The 21534-nt window shown below is 44.3% G+C and overlaps 1 protein-coding gene across 2 annotated transcripts in view; it reads right to left on the minus strand.

The window, feature by feature from the left end:
- Window positions 1–21534, minus strand: part of ZZEF1 (zinc finger ZZ-type and EF-hand domain containing 1) — a 1433434-nt gene that overhangs the window by 568500 nt on the left and 843400 nt on the right. For both annotated transcript variants that reach the window (XM_085649580.1, XM_085649579.1), the window contains 2 exons: window positions 13220–13358; window positions 12749–12914 (listed from right to left, as the gene is read on the minus strand). In XM_085649580.1, coding sequence (XP_085505706.1) covers window positions 12749–12914; window positions 13220–13358 — 305 coding nt within the window. The remainder of the gene's footprint in view (window positions 1–12748; window positions 12915–13219; window positions 13359–21534) is intronic.

A 21534-nucleotide genomic window follows, 5' to 3' on the forward strand; every position in this document is an offset into this window, starting at 1 on the left:
GAGTGTTAAGGGCCCACAAAGCCGCACTAGGGTAGGCGAAGATATTGCGCCCCCAGGAATCCAACCAGCGGGCCTCGCGTGACGGAGGGGACAACACCGATGGCAGGGAGGGAAAGGCAGTCTGCAAAAGAGGGCCCCTGGTAGAGGGGTGGAGGGAAAGACAGACAGGGTCATGCGGTGCAGAAGCGGCTGGGGCACCGGATCCCCCGTGGCGGGCCACCCCCAAGCCCCCAACAGAGATGTATGAAGCGAGGCCTCAAAGGGGAGAAGCAGCTCCCTACCCCCATAACCCTGATGGAGGACTTCCAGAAGATGATCTTTGGGGAAATGGGCAGCACCGGCCTCCGTCGGGCCCCATGGAGGGGAAAGCAGGTCCTCGGGGGCGACGGCTGCAAACTAAGGCGGCCATCCCCCAGGCCAATGGGAGGAAGGAAAGGCCAAGTGCGAAGAGGAGGAGGTGGAGTGGCCGAAGAATGGGGAACCTGAGGCCCTTCCGGCGAAGACTGCGGGCACGGCGACGCCGATGAGCCGTCTTTGGAGGACGCCAGGGAAAACTGCACGACGCGGCGGCCCGTCTCCGAAGAAGAAGAGACCAATAAGCACCGAACCTCCGGGGAAGAGGGAGCGTCCAACGACGACTCAATGACCAGACGCCGGCCCGGCGCCATAGAGTCCGCGACCGGTGTCAGGTCAACGTCGACCGGCACCGAAGGATACGCCGGAACGACCTTCGCCACAACTCGCAGCGCAGGAGACCGGAGCGGGGTCAGAAGCCAGGGAACGGCACCGAAAAGGCGTCTAGTCGACCTCCAACGAGGCAGCCGTCTGCGTGGAGAGACGAGGGGGACACTCCCCAAACATTAACAAGCCCGTGCAGTGCCGCCAGGGCCAGTAGCCGCTGGCGCCTGAGCGGCGTCACCTCGGCCTCGAACAAGCCCAGAGAACCGAGTGGGACTCGAGGACACGCCAAGAGTCCTGGCAACCTCCCGCGACACCACAGGGACCCCCGAGGGGGTTTGCGGCGAGGCAGTGGCGCCCGGGTCCAAAGGAGGGAACCCCGAAGGGCCGCACCCCGATTGCCCTGTTTCCACTGAACCTGGATCTGAACACGTCGACCCCGGAGCCGCCAGTGACGCCGCAGGAGCCCCCGCACGTGGCAAGGGACCCACAGACATCACAGGAAGTTAAGGAGGAGATGGAAGAGCCAAAGAGGCCTGCAAGGCCGCCGCATAGGCATCCATCTGGGCTCTGGTCGCCCCCGTGCCGGGGAATAGCGGATAGGAGGGTGACGAGCAGGGCCGCACCACCCACAGAGGACCCACGCCCCCAACAGGCCAGAGACCGGGCCTCGGGGACAAACTGCGACACTTACCCAAAGGTGAGCGGGACGATGACGGAGACGAAGGCGACGGTTCTCGAAGCCGTCCGCAGGGGACGGATGCGGCGCCGACGCCAAGCGGGACATGCGTGCCGACAGGAGCTTCATCCGCCGGGACTTTGGCTTCATCTGCTGACACGCCTCACAATCCGTGGAGTCGTGGTGCTCCGCAAACACCACATACAGATGGGATGAGGGTCAATCGCCGACATCTGGCACGTGCAAGAGGAGCACGTTTTAAAGCCCTAAGGCATTCGCACACTGTACCCAAGAAAAACCAGAAAAGAAGGCCTGAACAGGCCCGGACAAAAGTCGGGTCCGCGTTGCATCCGTAAAAGAAGAAAACAGACGTCAGCGCGCCGGGTTGGGGCTTACGTGACCTTGCTGACGTCACGTCCGTGGAGGACCTCAGGCGCAGTCGCGTGGTGCCGTCCCCCGGTGCGCAGAGATGCTGGGCAAGAAAGTTTTCCGGGTCCAGTCTCACGCCTGGGGATAATTCTACATTAAAGAATCTGCGGCTAGTAGTCTCTATCAGATTTATATTTACTTCCAATTGATGATGTATTATACTGTGGAAAGTGTGACCATTAATAGGTTCTAACACTGCATCAACTGGTGCATGCTTAGAAGTAGAGAGACTTATATAAAAATATTTTAAGAAACATAACATGGAGGAATAGTTTGGAAGTGTATATATATCATCTTTTAATGACACAGAGAGGCTTGTAGGACTGGATTTATCCCCCGATGAGTGTTTAGTAATGGGGAATATTGAAATAAAAGAAGTATTACCCGTGAGTGCCTTGTATGCTGTCATTTTTCCAAATTTGCCTGTGAAGAAGGGTTACAATACCCGAAACGCGTTGGCTGAGAGAACGGGGAGCGTTCAACTATACCCACCCGTGGAGAAGAGCAGTCCTGGGTGTGTCGACCATTTAGGGGCAACTTGAATTTAAAAAAAATATATACATGTACATATATATATGTATATATGTATATATATATTCACTGAAAAAACCATAGGTGTCACACACGTTATAGTTAGGAATTAGCATTTAAAAAACCTTGCAAATTCACTTAAAAAACCATAGGTTGCACACGTTATAGTTAGCTGGACATTTCACTCGTGAAAAACCATTGAAATTCCCCCGTTATAGTTAGTGCAGGCAACTATAACTCACGCGACCGCAATCCTCTGCTGATGACGTCAGATATTACATCACTGTATTTAGACACTTATTTACCCATGTCTTCTTCCATTAATTTTTAGCTATACATATATTACAAATTTATTTTTTTTCAGAAAGACACATATGTCATCAGTGATGTAATATCTGACGTCATCAGCAGAGGATTGCGGTCGCGTGAGTTATAGTTGCCTGCACTAACTATAACGGGGGAATTTCAATGGTACTTCACGAGTGAAATGTCCAGCTAACTATAAACATGTGTGAAACCTATGGTTTTTTCAGTGAATTTGTACGGTTTTTTAAATAATAAGTTATGTATTTATTTCTTTATTTTTTTTTAAGGTTTTTCTCCGCGATTTTTCGTAAAAAAATTAAAAGATATTTTGGCCCTTGGGGGTCCTTCTGGGACCCCCTGATAAAGGCTGGAGGTCAGGAACTGTCCACCCTGCCCCCTTTTCACGTTCTCCACCTTTGTTTTTCACCCCCTCAGACTGCGAGAGACAAAATGGCGGCCGACACTTCCTGGTTTCGACCGATTCGAATGTTTACTAAGATCTAACAAACAATCAGAATCGCGCTTGCGCACGGCAGCGTGCGCGTACGGTAAGTTTTACCGTACGCGCACGGAGCGCGGCTATAGATATATATATATTGATTTAAATGCTATTTTCTCAGGAAATACTGAACAGATTTACACCAGACCTGCAAAAGGCACATCCCTGACCTGAGGACTACCTCTCTGCCAAATTTCAAGTAATTCTGTTCAGCCGTTCGGGCTGTAGCTTGGACTAAAGGTCCTATGGAAAAATGCATGGGGAAAACGCGTTTTGGGACCCCCCCTTGACGAATCCCCCCCCCCCGAGACTTTCAGGGAAGGAGCCCACCTATTTTGAAAATTTCGCGAAGATTCGTCAATCGGCGCCAAAGTTATTCCAAATAGAATGTTGCGGATTTCCTATGGAAACACGGTCCTAACTACAAATATATATATATATATATATATATATATATATATATATATAAAGTTCCACAAGTGCCCTGAGCTTTTAGGATGCATTGAGTGCATCCTAAAAGCTCAGGGCACATGTGGAACTTTATATATATATATATATATACATATGAAGAACTTCATCACCAACTTCCAAACTTCTGGAAAGACGAAACAGACCCAAATCCACTGAGTGCAAGGTGTTTTATTTAGTCCATAAGTGTACCACCCACAGCCATTACGCGTTTCGGCCCCAACACGGAGGCCTTGATCACATGACGCTTGTAGTGGAAACCATAGAACTTAAATTGCAAGTATTCACATCACGTGACCAACGGGCCAATAGACATAAAAAAAACTGTCGTATTCTGTCAGACCGGACTCTGTAATCAACATATTTCATAATTAGCAGGGCATAAAAAAATATATAATAAATACAATAATTAGGCAACTTAGGCAGCAACTGTGCAAATAAGCGCAATAGTGCAAAATCGAAAATGTACAAAAGTATCAGATGTAAGCGGTCTCCATGGGCAATCTCCTATACAGTGAGAATAATCCACTAAGATGGTAAAGCTTGAAATGTTGCCTGGCCAATTGATAAAAATATAAATATTCAATGTTGTGACACCGGATCTCAACACATGTGCAAATTTGAGCAAGTGCAAATATAAGCAAGTCTTAATATATTCCTCTAACAACATATTGGGCTTGGTCAAGAATAAAAAGTCATTCAAAATTCTGAACTAAACTGATGAAAAATCTTAATGGATATCAATAGACTCGAAATCACAAAATTCACTCATGTTTATCCACAGTAGTCCGATTCGTATCCATATAAATCTTCTCTGCAATAATTTGTGTCAACTTGAACTTTGTTTACTTATTCAATTCCTGATCAAATAACACACATTGCAACCAACGTGTTTCGATGTTCCCAAAACAAAACATTTTCAGAGGTAGTCGTAATTACCATCAGCTTGATTGTGTTATCAACAAGTTTGTAGATCCAGTTCATGACAAGTGTCACTAGTTAGCAAATGCTCAGAACACGAGAATAAAGGGCATATGTATCTGCACTTGTGCTTATAACCGCAAACTCAAATTGTGACGTCCACATCACTAATAACTTTAAGTTGGTGTCTCTCTGCGGTGTCACATTTGGCATCTCAAGACTGTGGGCAACTAGCCCCTGGAGGCAAGTACAAAGCAGATTAAGAAGGGAATATTTTAGATATTGGTAAAGTTAGATTCAAGATGGATTGAAAAATTGGACTCTGCAACACCAAGAGGATGTCAATGGGATACCATAAAGAATAAGAGGGGTATGGTGTCATGCCACACATAGGCCCTGATTTAGACAAGGCCAGAAAAGGTTGAGGAATTTAGAGTACACGATAAATACGATTACCCCACTGTGAGGTATTTAGAGCGTATGCAATTTTTGCAATTGGATTGGGTGGATTTCTCCAGTAAATATTAGCTAGTTTTACTTGCCGAAATGTGGCATGGGAAGACCCCCTGGATCCGATAATTATTGTACAACTTGAAATTCTGATTCCTGTACAAATTCCCATTTGAATTTAACTCCTACAACTTGTAATCAGGACAAATATGTAAATGATGTAAATTACCGATAACAGTTTTGTTGTTTTATATTTTTATTAAAGGATGAAATATTCTACTCTGAACAGAAACGTATTTAAGCTTTTTAGAGATGTAAGTTTGATCCAAACAAGAATCCATTGCAAGAAAGAGATGAGCACATATCAAATGATTTCAGTTGAACATGGGTTACAGACAGAACTATGAAAAAGATGAGGAAAGACTCTCGGGGAAAGTATGAATCTAAAATCATTTATTTCATGCAGAGTTACGGAAAGGAAAGCCACTAGTAACTATGATGGAAAACAGATACAAGCGCTATACAATGGATGTAGGATACAGTTAAAGGAAGTACTATAACATGTCTGTAGAGGATATAGCTAGAGGAAGCATTAGAACAATAGACATGTCTGTAGAGTTTATTTAAACACAAATTAGAGGCATAATAGGTATTGGCACTATGACAAAATTAAGAAAGGTTCTCTTTTAAGCAGGAACTGGAAATGATTTGCTGCATTAAGAGTTGCTTCTTGTGGCATGTCTATTCCACCTGCATTTCAGAAGTTCTATGTCAATATTCTCGATGTAGGAGGTTTTCTGCTTCAATTTTGATTTCAATATTGCTTCTAGGATACAGGTCAGAGTGGACTCTAAAGCCTCTGAACCTGTAGCCTTCTGAAACGTAATCTGCCCATTACCTTGCACCTTGAGGAGAAGGATACAATGCTGGGACAGTCGGCTTCTATTAAGGCTGACTCCACTGTCATTGGACAGTTCTGCTAGTTCAATACTGACCCCACTGGCAGCCAAGGCAGTGTTGGAGGAAGAGTAAAATAAGACTGGATGCATGTGAAGCTACAAGGATCCACCCTACATAGTAAGCTGCAACAACAGTGCAGTTATTTTAGCAAATTCAGAGGGCATGCAACAAGGTTCTGGCCTCATTATATTGAACAGGTCAAGGGCTATTCAATTAAACGTGAATATTTGGTTATATAAAGCTTAAAGGAGGAGGAATGCTTGCTTTAAGTTTTGAGGTTTTATGTAAGGTATTGTGCAGTCAGGAGTTAAAAAAAATATATGAAAAAACGAAACACAAACATGAAGATGACAGGCGTGTGATGAACTAGCTCCATTGTGAGCATTAATTCACCTTCATCCTTGTACACCTTCACAACAAGGCAGCTTATGACTATACTTGGGCCAGGGATGCTTGAGATGATGTCCCGCAGGTCAGTGCAGCGTGGCTGCCTGAGACTCAGTATTATTCGCAGTGAGCAATATTGTTGCGTCCCCAACAGACAAATGGTGAAAGATCTTTCAGAGGTCCAGTCGAAGAGACCTATTGAAGTGCGGCTGGTCTCTTTCTTCTTCCCTGGCAGCATGCCACCTGCAGCACTGGGTTGGCCTCAATTGCATTGCCTGGCTGCAGAGCCTATGGTTGTGGCGGTGAGCCCACCTGGAGGGAAGCGGCAAGGAACTGAGGTACTGCTTTGCGTGAAGCTGTGAAGTCCATCAAACCATACATGCCGAGGGTTTCACCTCCCCTGCCTGGATTTGTGCCCTTGTGTCCATTGTGCTGCAGGTAATTGCAGCAGTGCCTCCCTGAGACATTGCCTGAAACTGCTGGAGGGACTGGGTGTGATTATGATTGGGAAATGGTTGATAAAGCCTCACATGATGTGTTTAGTACTAGAGAGTGTGGTAGACTTTGATTCCCCCCCACCAACTCCTCAGAACAGGCGCACCAAGGTGCATAAGGCAGACTGCAGGGCTAGCTGATCTCAAGGAAAGATAGACTCATTCTTGCTCACATTACCTATACCCTGCTGTACCTGGTGCAAGAATCCCGTCCTGATCCGCCACATTCCAGTGAGAAAATAGAGAAAATGTAAGATCTAGATGCGAGACGATTGCTGTGACCCAAGTCGTGATGAAGTGGGCTATAGGTCTATGGGCCAGGTCTTAGGTGCCCTTCTGGAGTCATGATTGCATTACTACCCTTAAAAACATTAAACATGCTCAATCCTCCTGTCTTGTTCCTGTTATCTTCCCAGTGGATTAGAATGTGAGTCCCTTATCAACATTACCCTCAGGCTGCTCATTATTCCCTGTCTGCGTCAAGAAGCCAAGGGGTGGTGGGCTGGCAACGAGCAGAGGTTCTGGAGACTTGATTTGACCTCCCTGGATTTTTGTGGCTCTTCTTCTGACTGGGAGCATCCCTGCTTTTTCAACCGTGCCATGGCATAAGAAAAGGACTCTATGGCTGTCAAACAAGGTACCATAGATAAATACATTCCCCTCGGTGGTGGTAACCAAGCACAGTCATTAAATTTAGCGGGAGCAGGTCTGACCCAGTCTGGAGCACCTGGAGCCTTTATGCCAGAGACAGCCACTATATTCCAGGCCATGAATTTCTTAAGGGAGTTTCTCAAGGCCAATAATGGAGCGGTGGGCTCTAACGTAATGCTGCTGCATCAAGATTTGAGATAGGTGATCGCTGAAGTGACGGGATGGATGACAAAGCTGGCGGACACAATGAAAACCCCACAACGAACGGTATTCAAGTTGTCCATGATGACCAGGGGGCTGGTGGTGAGAGCAGAAGATATGGAGGGGTGACCCTGCAGAAATAATGAACAGTTTTTGGTCTTTCTTGAGATCTATGATGGGAACTCAAGTGAAAAAGTCCTAGACGGGTGCTTAAAGATATACCTCAGGAGAGACTTTCCACATGTTTCATAATTGAACTGGCACAATCTATTTGTGCAAAGACCTCCACCAGTTGCGCCCTCTGGCCTCTGATTACCAGTTTAATTAATCACAGGGCTAGAGAGGAGGTGCTTTGGGCCACTTGTAAACACGCTCAAACTACTAGTGTAAAGACCTCCACCGGTTGCACCCTCCGGCCCTTGACTGTCCATTTTATTAATCACAATGATAGAGGGGAGATTCTGGGGCAACTTGTGAACAAGGCACAATAACCTATGACTCAATTAACATGATTTTTTCCAGACTACACCAGGCTTGTACAACAGTGGAAAATCTTTTAAGAAGCTAAAAGGAAACTTAAGAGCCATGATTATTCGATAAATGCTTCTCTATCCGGCTAAGCTGAAAGATATCTAGCAATTCCACACTGTCTTTTTTTAAACATCAGGAAAGACATAAAATAAGACCGCATGGGCAATTGCCTTTGATACCAACCCACCCACCTTTGGTAGCACAGTCATCAGGGAAGCCACAGACGACCTCGCAGACACAGAAACCACTCCTGATCAAGGATACAATCTAGCTGTAGCCTACTCTTCTGTATTTATGACAAAGCCCTCCTGTAATCGTGCCAAGGCTTAGCACTGACTGCAGCAGAGATGGCAAGGATGTCCACTGTCTCCTTTGATCTGGCAATTGTGATTGAACCCCTAGCAAAGTGGATTAGCGTAGATGCCCAGATGGAAGGGTATGAAGCTAATTTTGCACACTATGCTTAGTATAGTGGCTAGTGGGGATAGGGTATGGGGGGCACAACAATGGGTTCCTCCCTTTACCTACTTGATTACTTATTTATTTAGTGGCCTAAGCAGACCTTCATTGAGGGATAGCACCTATGTTTTCACTATTTTTAAAAAGCTTTTGGAGGGGGGCAGTTGGGTTATGCAATGACCAAACAAGATGTTGCCTCCGCTCTGATAACTGCACTCTATGTATTCCTGTGACAGGTAATTCACGTTCCAGAAGTAAAGGGTGCAGGTATAATCGTCGTTTTTAACACAAATAATTCTGTATCACTACCTTGACAAGTCATGACACATCAGATCCGATTGCATAGTGCTCTATGCAACAGAGTACATTTTTGCGCACCATTATATGACTTGACAAGACAAAGCATGATGAAAGCTGTGCATTTTCACCTGGAAAGTGAATGTTTTATTAGATAAAGTTAAAAGGGAGGGTGGTACTCAGGCAAGGAAACATTTTAATTCTGACATACTCTTTCTGCAAGAACCCCACCTCATGGGCAGCTAATTTTCATTTTTGGCCAGACTGATTTCTCACAGGTATTTCACTAGAGCACTGGGGCTGACTGAGTGGCAGGCCTTTTATCCACAGAAACATGGCTTCACCATTTACTCTGGGGCCTAAGGGATATTCTCTGACATGGCTATTTCCCATTGTTAAAACTCTGTGCTACCTGGGGTTGCTGGATTTTCTATCCTGGCACATGGCTTCTCAATTTACTGACCAGTTTAACTTGTCTTCTGGTTGGGCCTGCGACTGATGGTATCGAGATGGCGTTTGAGCGCATAGCGGCTGCAGGAGGAGCAATGTAGAACACACAATATAACTGCCATTCATGCATACTTTACTAATAATTAGGAATCTGTGTCACCCCCTTGAGTAAACTTGTTTAAGGCCACACTATGGGGGGAGACCTAATCAGCTTAAAAAATGGAAGAACGTGTAGGAAGTAAAAGGAGGTAGTACATCTAGAAGTACGACTAATTGAGTCGTAATCACAATACAGGGACTCCCCCTCACCACCCATACTCAGAGAATCTCTACACACGAAAACTATTCTCCAGCAGACATTGATGAATGAAGCCAAGACATCACAGCATGCATTACAGAGTCATATTTACCAGTGTGGAGACAAAGGAAGCATGACATTGGCCAGATTGTGTCAAAATATGACAAGGTGAGACTCAACGGTGCAACTGTCAGACAGAAATAGTGAGATTATCAGGGGGACCAGAATATAGTACAGGAGTTTGCAGCCTATTATTCTATTATTCACCGATGAGGAATTTAAAGAGGCCTTTGGCTAGCTACAATCTGGCAAAATGTCAGAACCTAGTGGGTTGCCTGCTGAATTCTTTAGGTTTTATGCCTCAAAACGTATAGATCTATCTCAGACATAAAAACAGTCCCTTGCATCTGGGAGACTGACATCGGACCTACACTTGGATGAAATAGTGGTCATTAATAAACCAGGCCACCCCACAGATTGCTGTTCTTTCATACTACCTTAAATCACTTCTTAAAATCGATGTTAAAATGTTAGCAAAATCTTGATTAATCGCTTATCACAGGCAATTACCTCCCGGATCCTGTCAGATCAATCAGGATTCAAGGAGAAACAAGCCACCAAGAATAAAATTAGATGCCTTTATAATGCCCTGGCGAAAAGACTAAAATGGCATGCTGCGATTTTAATTGCTGACTTTGAACAGACATTTCACTCTGTGGTCTGAGATTATCCATTTGTCCCACTGTCCAGGATGAGATTGGGATGAGAAGAACAAGTTGCTTACCTTTGTTAACGCTCTTTCTGGTAGAGACTATCTAGCCACAGATTCCTCACCTTTTGAATATTGCCCAGGCGTCAGACTGGCTCGGGAAACTTTTCAACTGAACCTCTATGTGATGGTAGGTGGCTCAAGGCGGCTTTGCACTGACCCAGTTCCGCTCCAGAAATGATATGCGGAGCCTGACATCAGTTCCTTTCTTTCCGCACCTCTTGATGTGGCTCTGAAGCGTATTCTCCCTTCTGGATAAAATGTGGCACAAGGTAGGGTTGTCCACTGTTCCTTTTGCTGTTAGCAAGGAGGATTACAGTAGGTGTCCAGATGAAAGGGTTTTAGTGGCAGGTGGGTGGCTGATAGAGTGGCTCTCTTTAGTGATGACGTTTTAGAATTCCTGACGGACCCTAAGTGCTCCAGCTTGGGCCTGGGCGGTGAACTTCGCTCCGTTCTCTGAGTTTGCGCCGTTTTCTGCACTCCACACTCCGCGGAGCACAGAAAACTCCGGGGAGCACAGAAAACTCCGCTTCGCCATATGCAGCGGAGTTTTTTCCCCGCTCGTGATCGCGAACTGTAAGTTTGCGATCGTGAACGTTAAGTTTGCGAGCGCGATCTGCCGCTCGGGTAGAATTTCTACCCGAGCTGCAGAAATATCAGCACAAACTGCAGTTCGCACTGCACTCCGCCACTCGCGGAACTTAGCGAGTTATTTTTGTAACTTCGCGGAGTTCCGCGTACCAAAACTCCGCGAACTATGCACAGGTCTACTCCAGCTGTGAGCCCTACACATTTTCTAGATTTTTGGGACAGACACTGGCCTCAACTTCAGCAAAGAAATGATCCATGTATCAAGTGGGTAAACACTTACACGACCATGACTGGGCTTGTGACCTACATGTGACCATAGGGGGGTTTAAATACCTTGAGGTCTATGTCACTCAAGACATTTGGCTGGCTTGAGATAGGAACATTTACCCTATAACTGATAAACTGATGCCATTAAGTTCTGGGAGACACTCCCAGGTTTTCTATACGAACTCGAAAACTTCTCTTCTGAAATAGAGCACACCTTGAATTAATGCTGTGGAATCGGGGGTTCCCTAAATAGTTCTCGCTAAATAATTAAATTCACTTATGAAGGTGGGTTTGTAGCGTCCAATATCGTTTTTGCCTACAGAGCCTCCCACAAGCTTATCCTTAATGAGCGGTGATATGATACGAAGGAAAACCCAGTCTTTCCACCACAAATAATTGGTGATCTAGAGGGTCACACTATCACATTTATTTATGGAGTTGTGATAAACCCCTCCACCAAACAATCTCCGATTCCTTAAATGCATTCGCAAAATAGGGAATTGCAAATTTTGCCATTCCCTAATTTTTAATGGCCTTTTGGGATGATACATCCCAAAAGGCTTTTTCCCGTTTGCAAATGGGCCGATTCTGAGAATTGGCCCGTTTGCGAACGGGAAAAGGGCTTGATACATATGCCCCTAAGAATCTAATAAGGAAGCTTTTCTCATGATTATATAAGGGGGACATGGCAAGGGCCTCCCACTGACCAACCTCACAAAGTAATTTGGTGAAAAGCTGAATGAAAAGTAACCTGACTGAAATAAATGTTCAGTCCTAGGAGCAAAATATGCAAATGAGGTGTGACGTATTCCCTGAGAAACATATGTTGCATGATTTCTTCACTGACCTAATTTGTTACAATTTGGTAGAGGAAAACTGAAGTAATGTCTGTGGTTCAACCTCTCTGAAGTAAACATGAGGCTTAGATGCAGGGATAGCAGCTTTTGGAAATGCCTACGTAGACATGAGGGGGCTGTTCAGCACTAATGAACTGTCAATTTATCCAGTAACAGTGATTGAAAGCCACTTGAGGACATGAGGAGACTAAGCAGATTTAACTCCTGGTTCCGAAGCCGAATAACACTTATTAAAAAAAAATCAAGTCAGAAAAATATGACGATAAAAGAAAAATATGTATTTTTAAATTGCTTCAAAATTGCAATCAAACACCTTAGGAAGGAACATAGATACACTAATTATAGTATTCAGATATCTTCTGCCAAAGTTACAGGGTTTAGATAGGTCATTATGATGCTCTAGGATTTATCATCTTTTCTATAGCTTGAACACCCTTAGGTTTCAAGGTCCAATTATACTCCAGCCAGCAAAGAAGAAAGATTTCAAATAGTGGGAGCTAGCTGGACTGCTACAAGCAAATGTTTGACTTACTAATTTATTGAACTGATGTAGAATATATGTATTATTACAGTACCTGTCAGAATACCTCTTTGTAAAATAGCATCCGTAACAGAGATCAAAGTCATCACACACATTACAGTTGATCCTGTGACCTATTATGAGTCCTTGACAGTGATCACAAGCGTATTCCATGTTCACCATGTCATGATCATCTTCATGTCCCTCAGGTTTGACTCCACCTTTACAAAATAAATTATAATTTAGTCAAACAAAGTTTACAAAACAGGAAAGAAATACATTCTTGAAAACAGTTTTGTGAGGGGATTATGCTGTGTGTCGGACATTTGATTTAGACACTACATAAAAAGACAGTCAAACACCAGAGACACAAGCCTGTTATCAACTACAGCAGTGGAAAAGCAAAGTAAACAGCAGATGAAGAATGAAAATTGCATTTATAGAGAAACTTTCAATAGAAATTGTATATGAATGTGCTAAATTAAAATACATTCACAATGTTCTTACAATGGATTGATCAGCTTACCCAAGAAGCAGGTTTTACATAGATCCATGTCATTGCACTGCAGACAGCGGTACCGATGCCATGGTGCAATTTTGTCACATCCATCACATGAGATTTCAACGTTTAGCAGATCGCAGTAGCGAGCAATAAACATGTGCATCTAGAAAAAGAAAGGCCCACAGCCACACATTAGCTATTTACACACCTTCAACATTTCTTTTACTCATGTTTATCTACAATTACAGTGTTTTCAGAACTCATTTAGTGACATCTCCAATTTCTCAATGATTGTTCTACTTCTTTGTGAAGGTCTGCTGCAACCTCAACAATGAAGTCTTTCTCAATAAAAAACACATTAAACTATGTGTAAAATGCTTCTAAGAGAGAGTCTCTAGAACCAACATGGCCACCTAATGAGCCCAACTGCAAACCATCTGTGGGGCATCAAAGACCTTTTTCCAAAGTGCCACCACTCAAGTAGTCACAGTTTGACACGATATGGTAATTGGCTACATAAACATTACTCAGAGCAACTTCCCCAGTACACCACTTTCTTTCAACAGAGAAAATCATTACAACAGGAGTCCCTCAGGGCTCCTCTTTAAGCCCTCTGTTGTTCAATATTTATATGGCCCCTCATCTCTCTTATAAGCTCCTTCGGAATCGAAGTAACATCTTACGCTGATGATACTCAAATGATTGTTTCCCTTGACAACGATAACACAGATCCCAAAGTGAACTTCAAAATTTGCCTATCACAAGTTATACAGTGGATGAGGGATAACCATTTGCCAAGTAACACCGACAAAACTGAAATTCTGCCCATTGGGAGAAATGTTACCTTCATCCCGGATAGTTGGTGGCCAGAAGGAAACCGCCCCCCCCCCCCCAGATATGGTTAAAGTAGCTAAAAACCTAGGTGTTCAGTTCGATTCCGCGCTGTCTCTTCTCCCTCACGTGTTATCTACAGCAGGTACCTGCTTTAGCCTAATAAAATCATTAAAGAAATGTTTTGATCTGATGCCATTTCCAGCAAAGAAATCAGTAGCAGTGGCCCTAATCCTTTCGACCTTAGATTACTGCAAGAGCCTCTTTGCAAAGGCTAATAAAACTACAATAAAAAGACTACAAGTGTTCTAAAACGCTGCAGCGCGCCTTGTTCTGAGACTCCCACGCAGAGCATCTGCCTCCGCGGCGCTTAAAACCCTGCATTGGCTTCCAATTCATGAGAGAATCCTCTTTAAGATTCTTTTAATTACTCATAGAGCCATGCGCAAGGCAGGACCTAGGTACCTCAGCACGATTCTCCCCTTATACCACCATCAGGACTCTCAGGTCATCCACAGCCAACCTCCTGAGACCACCCACCTTCAAACAAACCACAAAGGGAGGTAAAACTGTTGCCTTCATGGGGTCTAAAGCCTGGAATGCACTTCTTATCAACTTAAGACTACAGGAATCTGAATCCCTTTTTAGGAAGGCACTAAAAACATGGATATTTAACATCCCCGATGTCCACTGCTTTGCGTTAATCTAAAGAGATCTCAGGCGGAATTCCCATTGGACCCTCCCCTCCTCTATTCCTTAACGCCAGGATGCTCCTTGCAGAGTGACAGTTCGCGCTTAATAAATGCATATTTACATTACATTATATTTACATTACACCACTTCCTTAAATGCCTCCGTCTGATTCTGCAAAGTACACCACTTTCCCATTTGAAATCCACCATTAGGCAGATCAGAAATAACAGTCTGTGACATACTGACTCCAAGTAAGCTGATCCAAAAAAATGCTTTAACGTGTCCAGTTAAACCCCAAAGCTAAGTTTCAGCATAGCCTTCCACTGAAACCCAGCCCTCACATAAAATGGGCCACAATAAATATCACTCAGCCCAGAAACATATCCTACATGCTCATCACTTATATAAACTTTTCAAGTAGCAGACTAACTAAAGCATGGTTACAGAGACACTTGATCACAATTCCATAAAAACTCAGTTTCCCAGAGTAGTAAATCATCTATGGAAATAGCAGCGCCCAATGGGAGGTGGGTATTGGAAGCTTGAGATTATCTGGTCAACACTGAACTTCGGATGTTAACAGAAATAACCTACATCATGCATTCCTCTTTTAGGTGCAATGCTGCTCACTATACCGCCAACTGGAACAGCTCAGTACCCTTGGGATGAGCTTGAAGAATTCTTTGAAATGACCCACAACCTGCCGATTGTAGTCATGGGGGACTTAAACATTTATAACTTGGTGCCTCATATGCAAAACCATTTTTGTAATAGCAAATCCCATGATTCGTAAAATCATGTTTTCTGACCTAAACATGACTTTTTGCTATTTACCAAACTCTTTTGACAATTCCGAAAACCATTTTTCAAATCACAAACTGTTTTAAGACTTGTTCTGAATCACATTTAGCAGGGGCTTGAAAGGGGTTCACCGCAATGAGCTGTATCAATAATTTGTGACCCCAATTGTTGTTGCAAATCACTGAAAAGTTACCACAACTTATTGGAGGTGGTAACTCATTCTCAAAGAGGTAGCAGTCCTTGTTGGACAGCTTACAACTTTCCCCTTGGGAATTGTGTCTAGTATCTTCGGGGGGTGGGTTGATGGGGAGTAGGACATTTTAATGGGTCACACAACCTCTTCTCCTGTTACCCCTCCCCTAAAGGTCATCCAAATGGCACCGTTTTGTTTAAGCTGCACCTGCTCCTTTAAGGAACATGGGCTGCTAAACAAAAAGAACAACAACAAAATCCCGTTTAGGAATTCGAACACAGTGATGGTCCTCTGCCGTCCCTTGAGGACCACCGTTCTTGTGTTCGTAGTCAATCACACGGTGTTGTAAGCACCAACCTGCTTAATTAATATTAATTACACACTTCAGTCTATGACCTGCTGCAATAATCAATTTGTTTCATAACAAAATGACACGTAGGTTGCAAAACGTCTGTGTGCAATTAGCACCTATACTTTTTTAGCAAGCACAATTGTGCGTAAGCCCCTATGACACCAGCCTTTTTGAGGCATATACTCAGTCTGTCTTTACCTTCTTGTGGTGTTTTAACTTAATGTTCAACCTCAGTTCTGCTCATTTTATCAACTTGGGGTATATGTATCAAGCCCTTTTCCCGTTAGCAAACGGGCAGATTCTCAGAATTGGCCCGTTTGCGAATGGGAAAAGGCCTTTTGGGATGTATCATCCCAAAAGGGCATCGCAAATTAGAGAATCGCAAAATTTGCGATTCTCTATTTTGCGTTTGCGTTTGCATTTAAGGAATCGTAAATTGCGATTCCTTAAATGCGATGTAGAAAGCACATAAATTGTGCGAATTTGGCATAAGAAATTGCAAATTACCACCAATTTACAGTTAGTGGTAATTTGCGAATTCTTTGAAAAAAGCACTTTTTTGCTTTTTTCAAAGTACCATGTGGCACACATACATGGCCTTAGGGCATACATGTGTGCTACATGTACACACATGCACATTTCAGGGGTGCAACAGGGTGTCCTTTTGGAAGCCTTGCATCCTTGAAATTGCGTGCGCAATTTACGAGTACCTATTGGGTACTCGCAATTTGCGCATGCAATATCCATTCATTCCTACGGGCCTCTTGGCCCATAGGAATGCATGGGAAGGGATTCCTTAATTGCGACTCGCAATGTGCGAGTCACAATTAAGGAATATGATGGAATCGCAAAATATTGCGATTTTTTAATTAAATCTCGTTTAGCGATTCTCAATAGCGATTCTCTGAAAATCGCTATTTGGAAATCGCAAAAACCTTTCATTGATACATATGCCCCTTGATTCTCATCACTGCAAAGCAATATCTCTGCATTTGAATGACCAATTATTCCTCACAGCATTTAAAACCGCTCTCAAAATCTTGCGCAGTAGCCGCTGGGACAAAAATGAAGCAAAAGAAGCTCACAGCAGGTTTTGAAGTATCCAAAGTAAGGCAGCCAGTATGTCTCTGAAGATATGTGAGTGAGACTACGTAAATCCAGCCCTCGAAGCAGTGTGCTGGTTCTAGGCGGATGTAATAAAGACAATTTTTTGGACTGCACTAGGTCTACGAAGCAAATGATTTCTGACAATGGCATCACCACCCACACCATTGAGGTCCCAAGCGGCTACAACAATCAGACAGATCTGAAAGTTTTAGACATGAAAGATAAACTTTCAGGCTCATCTTCAACTTACAACACGAGGGGCAGTGACTACCACATTCATGATAGGCTTTCAAACATGGATTTTAACTGCCTCACATATACATATTTCTATTCAAAATGTCAGTACTCCGAAGTTCAGTACTCTGTACAGAAATTCTCAATCAATACATAACGTAATGCTGCACAGTGTTGTCAAATAGTGGAATTTCACATGCCAGATGGTTCCTTATCATGGAGCTGTGCAGCTGACATCAAATGTGAGATGCACGAACCACTAACTCACTGCTTTGCAAAACTACTCTGCATTCTGCTTCATTATCCAGAGCCCGGAAGCCAAGAATAGAAGGCATAATCAACAAGAAAAGGCATTATTAAATCAACTACCTCCTCAGTGGAACCCGTGAAACTGCATGATGACTGTGGGTTATGTTTAATTTCACCATGACTGTTACAGCTAGCCAGAGACTGTATCCTTATTATTATGTTTCCAAGTACCTTGACATGTAGTCATAATAAAAGAAACTGCTTCAAAAGCAAGTTCCTGGAACACGTGTGCATCATACACAACTTATCCAATTTCCTGCACGTAGCCAGTTCCCCTTTTCAAAAAGAAACATTAGTTATATTCTTTTGATAATGGACAGGGGGCTTGGCAAAATGGCATTGACAGAGGAAAAGGGCTCATTTACCAAGAAGAACGGAGATGTCAATTTTCAACATTGTTGGAGGTTCTACAGCAACTAAGAAGGACACGTATTTGCAATGCAATCGGTCTCGCCTTTGGGACCTTATGTGTATTTAGCTATGCAGCACATTAGCCCGGGTGCTGAAACATCTACTGTTCTTTAACATGGAGCAAAAGTAAGCACCAAGCTGGGTGACACGTCAGGTATGGGAACACATGGAGAGAAATGTTGACTTTCAGCAGGAAATGGTATAGTCCAAAGCTCAGTTTTTTTTAAATATAAAAGCAGGGCATTCGTGGTCATATCACTGAAAATACAAGATTTGGAAAAAATATCGTCTACGGGTGCTCGTGGAAGACAATGTCTATGGACTGGAATCTAGAGAATGCTGAGATGATTCTGGTATTTTACTGACCTTTGCTAGTCGTTTTCCATCAAGAAAGTTAAATAGACCCAGTTGCCAGAAAAATAAAAAAACAAAGTCCCTCAGCAGTATTTTACTGACCTCTGCTGGTTGTTTTCTATCAAAACTGTTAAATAAAAGCAGCTGAATAGAGTGCCTAAGCGAAAGCAGACAAGTCCTAGGGCTGATCTCCAGAGCCCACAAATTACAAAGTATATATAGTAAAGTATATACTAAAGTACATACAAGAGGTCTCGAATGCTTGACCTAAAAAAGGAAGGAGAAGGAAGTACTGCTCAGCTTGTTGTTGGCAGAATGCAAGTAGGTTAGTCCTCTTAGATTTACAGTATATGTTCCTGAAAGGGACATTGCTGGAGAATGTCAATAAAAATACTTTTAAACTTAATGGACTGCACTTCGACACCACATGGCGGTTCAGCCTCATAGTGGCTGTAACAATGGGTGATACAGAACTTAAAGAATCTGGCAATGAAAGGCTTCGCAGCTGCTCAGTCAGTTTCTCTGTCTCCAAAATTCACAAACAGGTAGTAAAAAAAACAAAGCATTAAAAATGCAATAGGTCTTGCCTTTTATTAAGTTAAAGCCATTTGCTTTGCTACAAAATACCATTAGCAAAGCAAATAGCTTTAACTTAATCAAAGGCGAGACCTATTGCATTTTCAATGCTTGTTTTTCCAAGCATTGGCCGCGCGCGCACACAACTCCCGCTTCTCCCACTCCCCCACCACATATTGCGTCTCGGGCCGCATCAATAGGATGTGGCCTAACTGCTAGAGCGTACGACCTCGAAGCTTGGTAACCAGGTTCGAGTCTCTGCGGCTCAACCTCTTGTGATTCTGGGCAAATCACTTCATCTCCCCACGTCTAACAAAAAATAGATGTGCCCGTCTGGAACAGCTGGTGCTCGTGTAAAGCGCCTCGATACCTCCGGGTTAAGTTGAGCTATATAAACCTACAAGACAAAAAACACGGATCTGCGGATCTCACACGTGCACTCACTGTCATGGGCCTCAGAGATGCTCTCGTGCTCGTGGGGGATGCACTCTCTCCCCCTCCATAAGTGCCCCTCGCTCCCAGAAGATTCACGCACTTCCTGCTGGTTGGCGAAGAGTGAGACACAAGCTCTCACGTGACAAAGTTGGGGTATAGCGCCCACCAAGCGCATCTCGGGTTTAAACAAGCATCGTCATACAAATAGAACACGTGACCAGTACGGGGTTGTTTGCTCTACCCCACGCCCCAGTGACACCCCCCCATGAGTGACACCCCCCATGAGTGACACCCCCCCATGAGTGACACCCCCTCATGAGTGACACCCCCTCATGAGTGACACCCCCCCAGGAGTGACACCCAGGACTGACAAACTTAGGAGTGACACACTCTGGAGTGTAAGTACATGCGCCCCTGTCCCTGCAGGCTGGGCTCATTAAGATGTGGCCTAACGGTTAGAGCGTACAACCTCGAAGCTGGGTAACCAGGTTTGAGTCTCTGTGGCTCAACCTCTTGACACCCCCCCATGAGTGACACCCCCCCCCATGAGTGACACCCCCCCATGAGTGACACCCAGGACTGACAAACTTAGAGTGACACACTTTGGAGTGTAAGTACATGGGCCCCTGTCCCTGTAGGCTGGGCTCATTAAGATGTGGCCTAACTGTTAGAGCGTACAACCTCGAAGCTGGGTAACCAGGTTTGAGTCTCTGCGGCTCAACCTCTTGTGATTCTGGGCAAATCACTTCATCTCCCCACGCCTAACAAAACATGGATGTGCCCATCTGGAACAGCTGGTGCTCGTGTAAAGCGCCACGATACCTCTGGGTCGAGTTAGAGCTATATAAAACTGCAAGACAAAAAAACACGGCTCTGCGGATCTTACACGCCCTCACACATGCACTCACTGTCACGTGCCTCAGAGGTACTCTCGTGCTCGTGGGGGATGCACTCTCTCCCCTTCATAAGTGCCCCTCGCTCTCAGAAGATTCACACACTTCCTGCTGTTTGGCTAAGAGTGAGACACAAGCTCTCACGTGACAATTTTGGGGTATAGCGCCCACGGTTGTTAAAGTCACCAGAGAAGCCAGAGACACTTTTCTCTTTTAGAGCCGTCCCAGTTGGACTGGCTTGCCTGACTTCCTTTTGTGCTAAAAGGTTTCTTATCTTTATGGGGCCATGTGTTTGGCCCCATAAAGATAACAAACCTTTTAGGCTAGCAGTAAGTCGGGGCAGCCAGTCCAACTGGGACGGCTCTAAAAGAGAAAAGTGTACGTCACTGGAAGCTCTTTTCCAATGGCTGGCCACCGTTTACCATAAACGGTGACGCCAGCCAATGGGAAAGAGGGGCGGGGCTTACACCCTGCTAATGAAAGCTACCCTAAATCATTAAATCTCACCAGTGAGACTGCGCAGCCTACGCCAGGTGAGACCTAAAAACAAAAATGGAGGCTTCAAAGGCTGCCTGCCGCTAATATCCCGGGGAGACTGTAAACACGGGCGTTCAGGTTCAAGACAATGCAAGTTGGAAACACTATTATACATGCCAATAGACCCAATTCAGGCAAGAGTCTCCATATTTTTTAACAATTCAAGCGGCTTCATTTTTGCTGGCACCTGCCTGAAACTGCCTCTGCTTAAATAGAGGTCAAAGGGAAAAATATTCACCCAATTGTTTTTTCAAAATATCCCACTTTCCTGTTTTGAAATGCTGGCATGTATGCACTCTCCACAGAAGTTTCCAACTCACATTTTCTGCCACCGTGAGATATCTGCTCCTCACTCAGTGACTGTGTGAAAGGAGCCAATATCGTGTGCCATGCGAGTTGCCAGGTCTGATATCTGAATGCAACAACAGAAAGCTCAGAGAGGAACCAAAATACTGGTTGGGTGGCACACTATGGGAATCATAGGAATGAAAACCTTCAAACTCACACGGTTCCACCTTGTGACGCACAATATCGGCTCAAATCACACGGTCACCCGTTGATATCACACGGTGGCAGGGAGAACAAGCTGAAAGCCAAAGCTTATTTGATGAGG

This window comes from Triturus cristatus, chromosome 3_2 (genome assembly GCF_964204655.1).
Source record: "Triturus cristatus chromosome 3_2, aTriCri1.1, whole genome shotgun sequence".
NCBI lineage: Eukaryota > Metazoa > Chordata > Amphibia > Caudata > Salamandridae > Triturus > Triturus cristatus.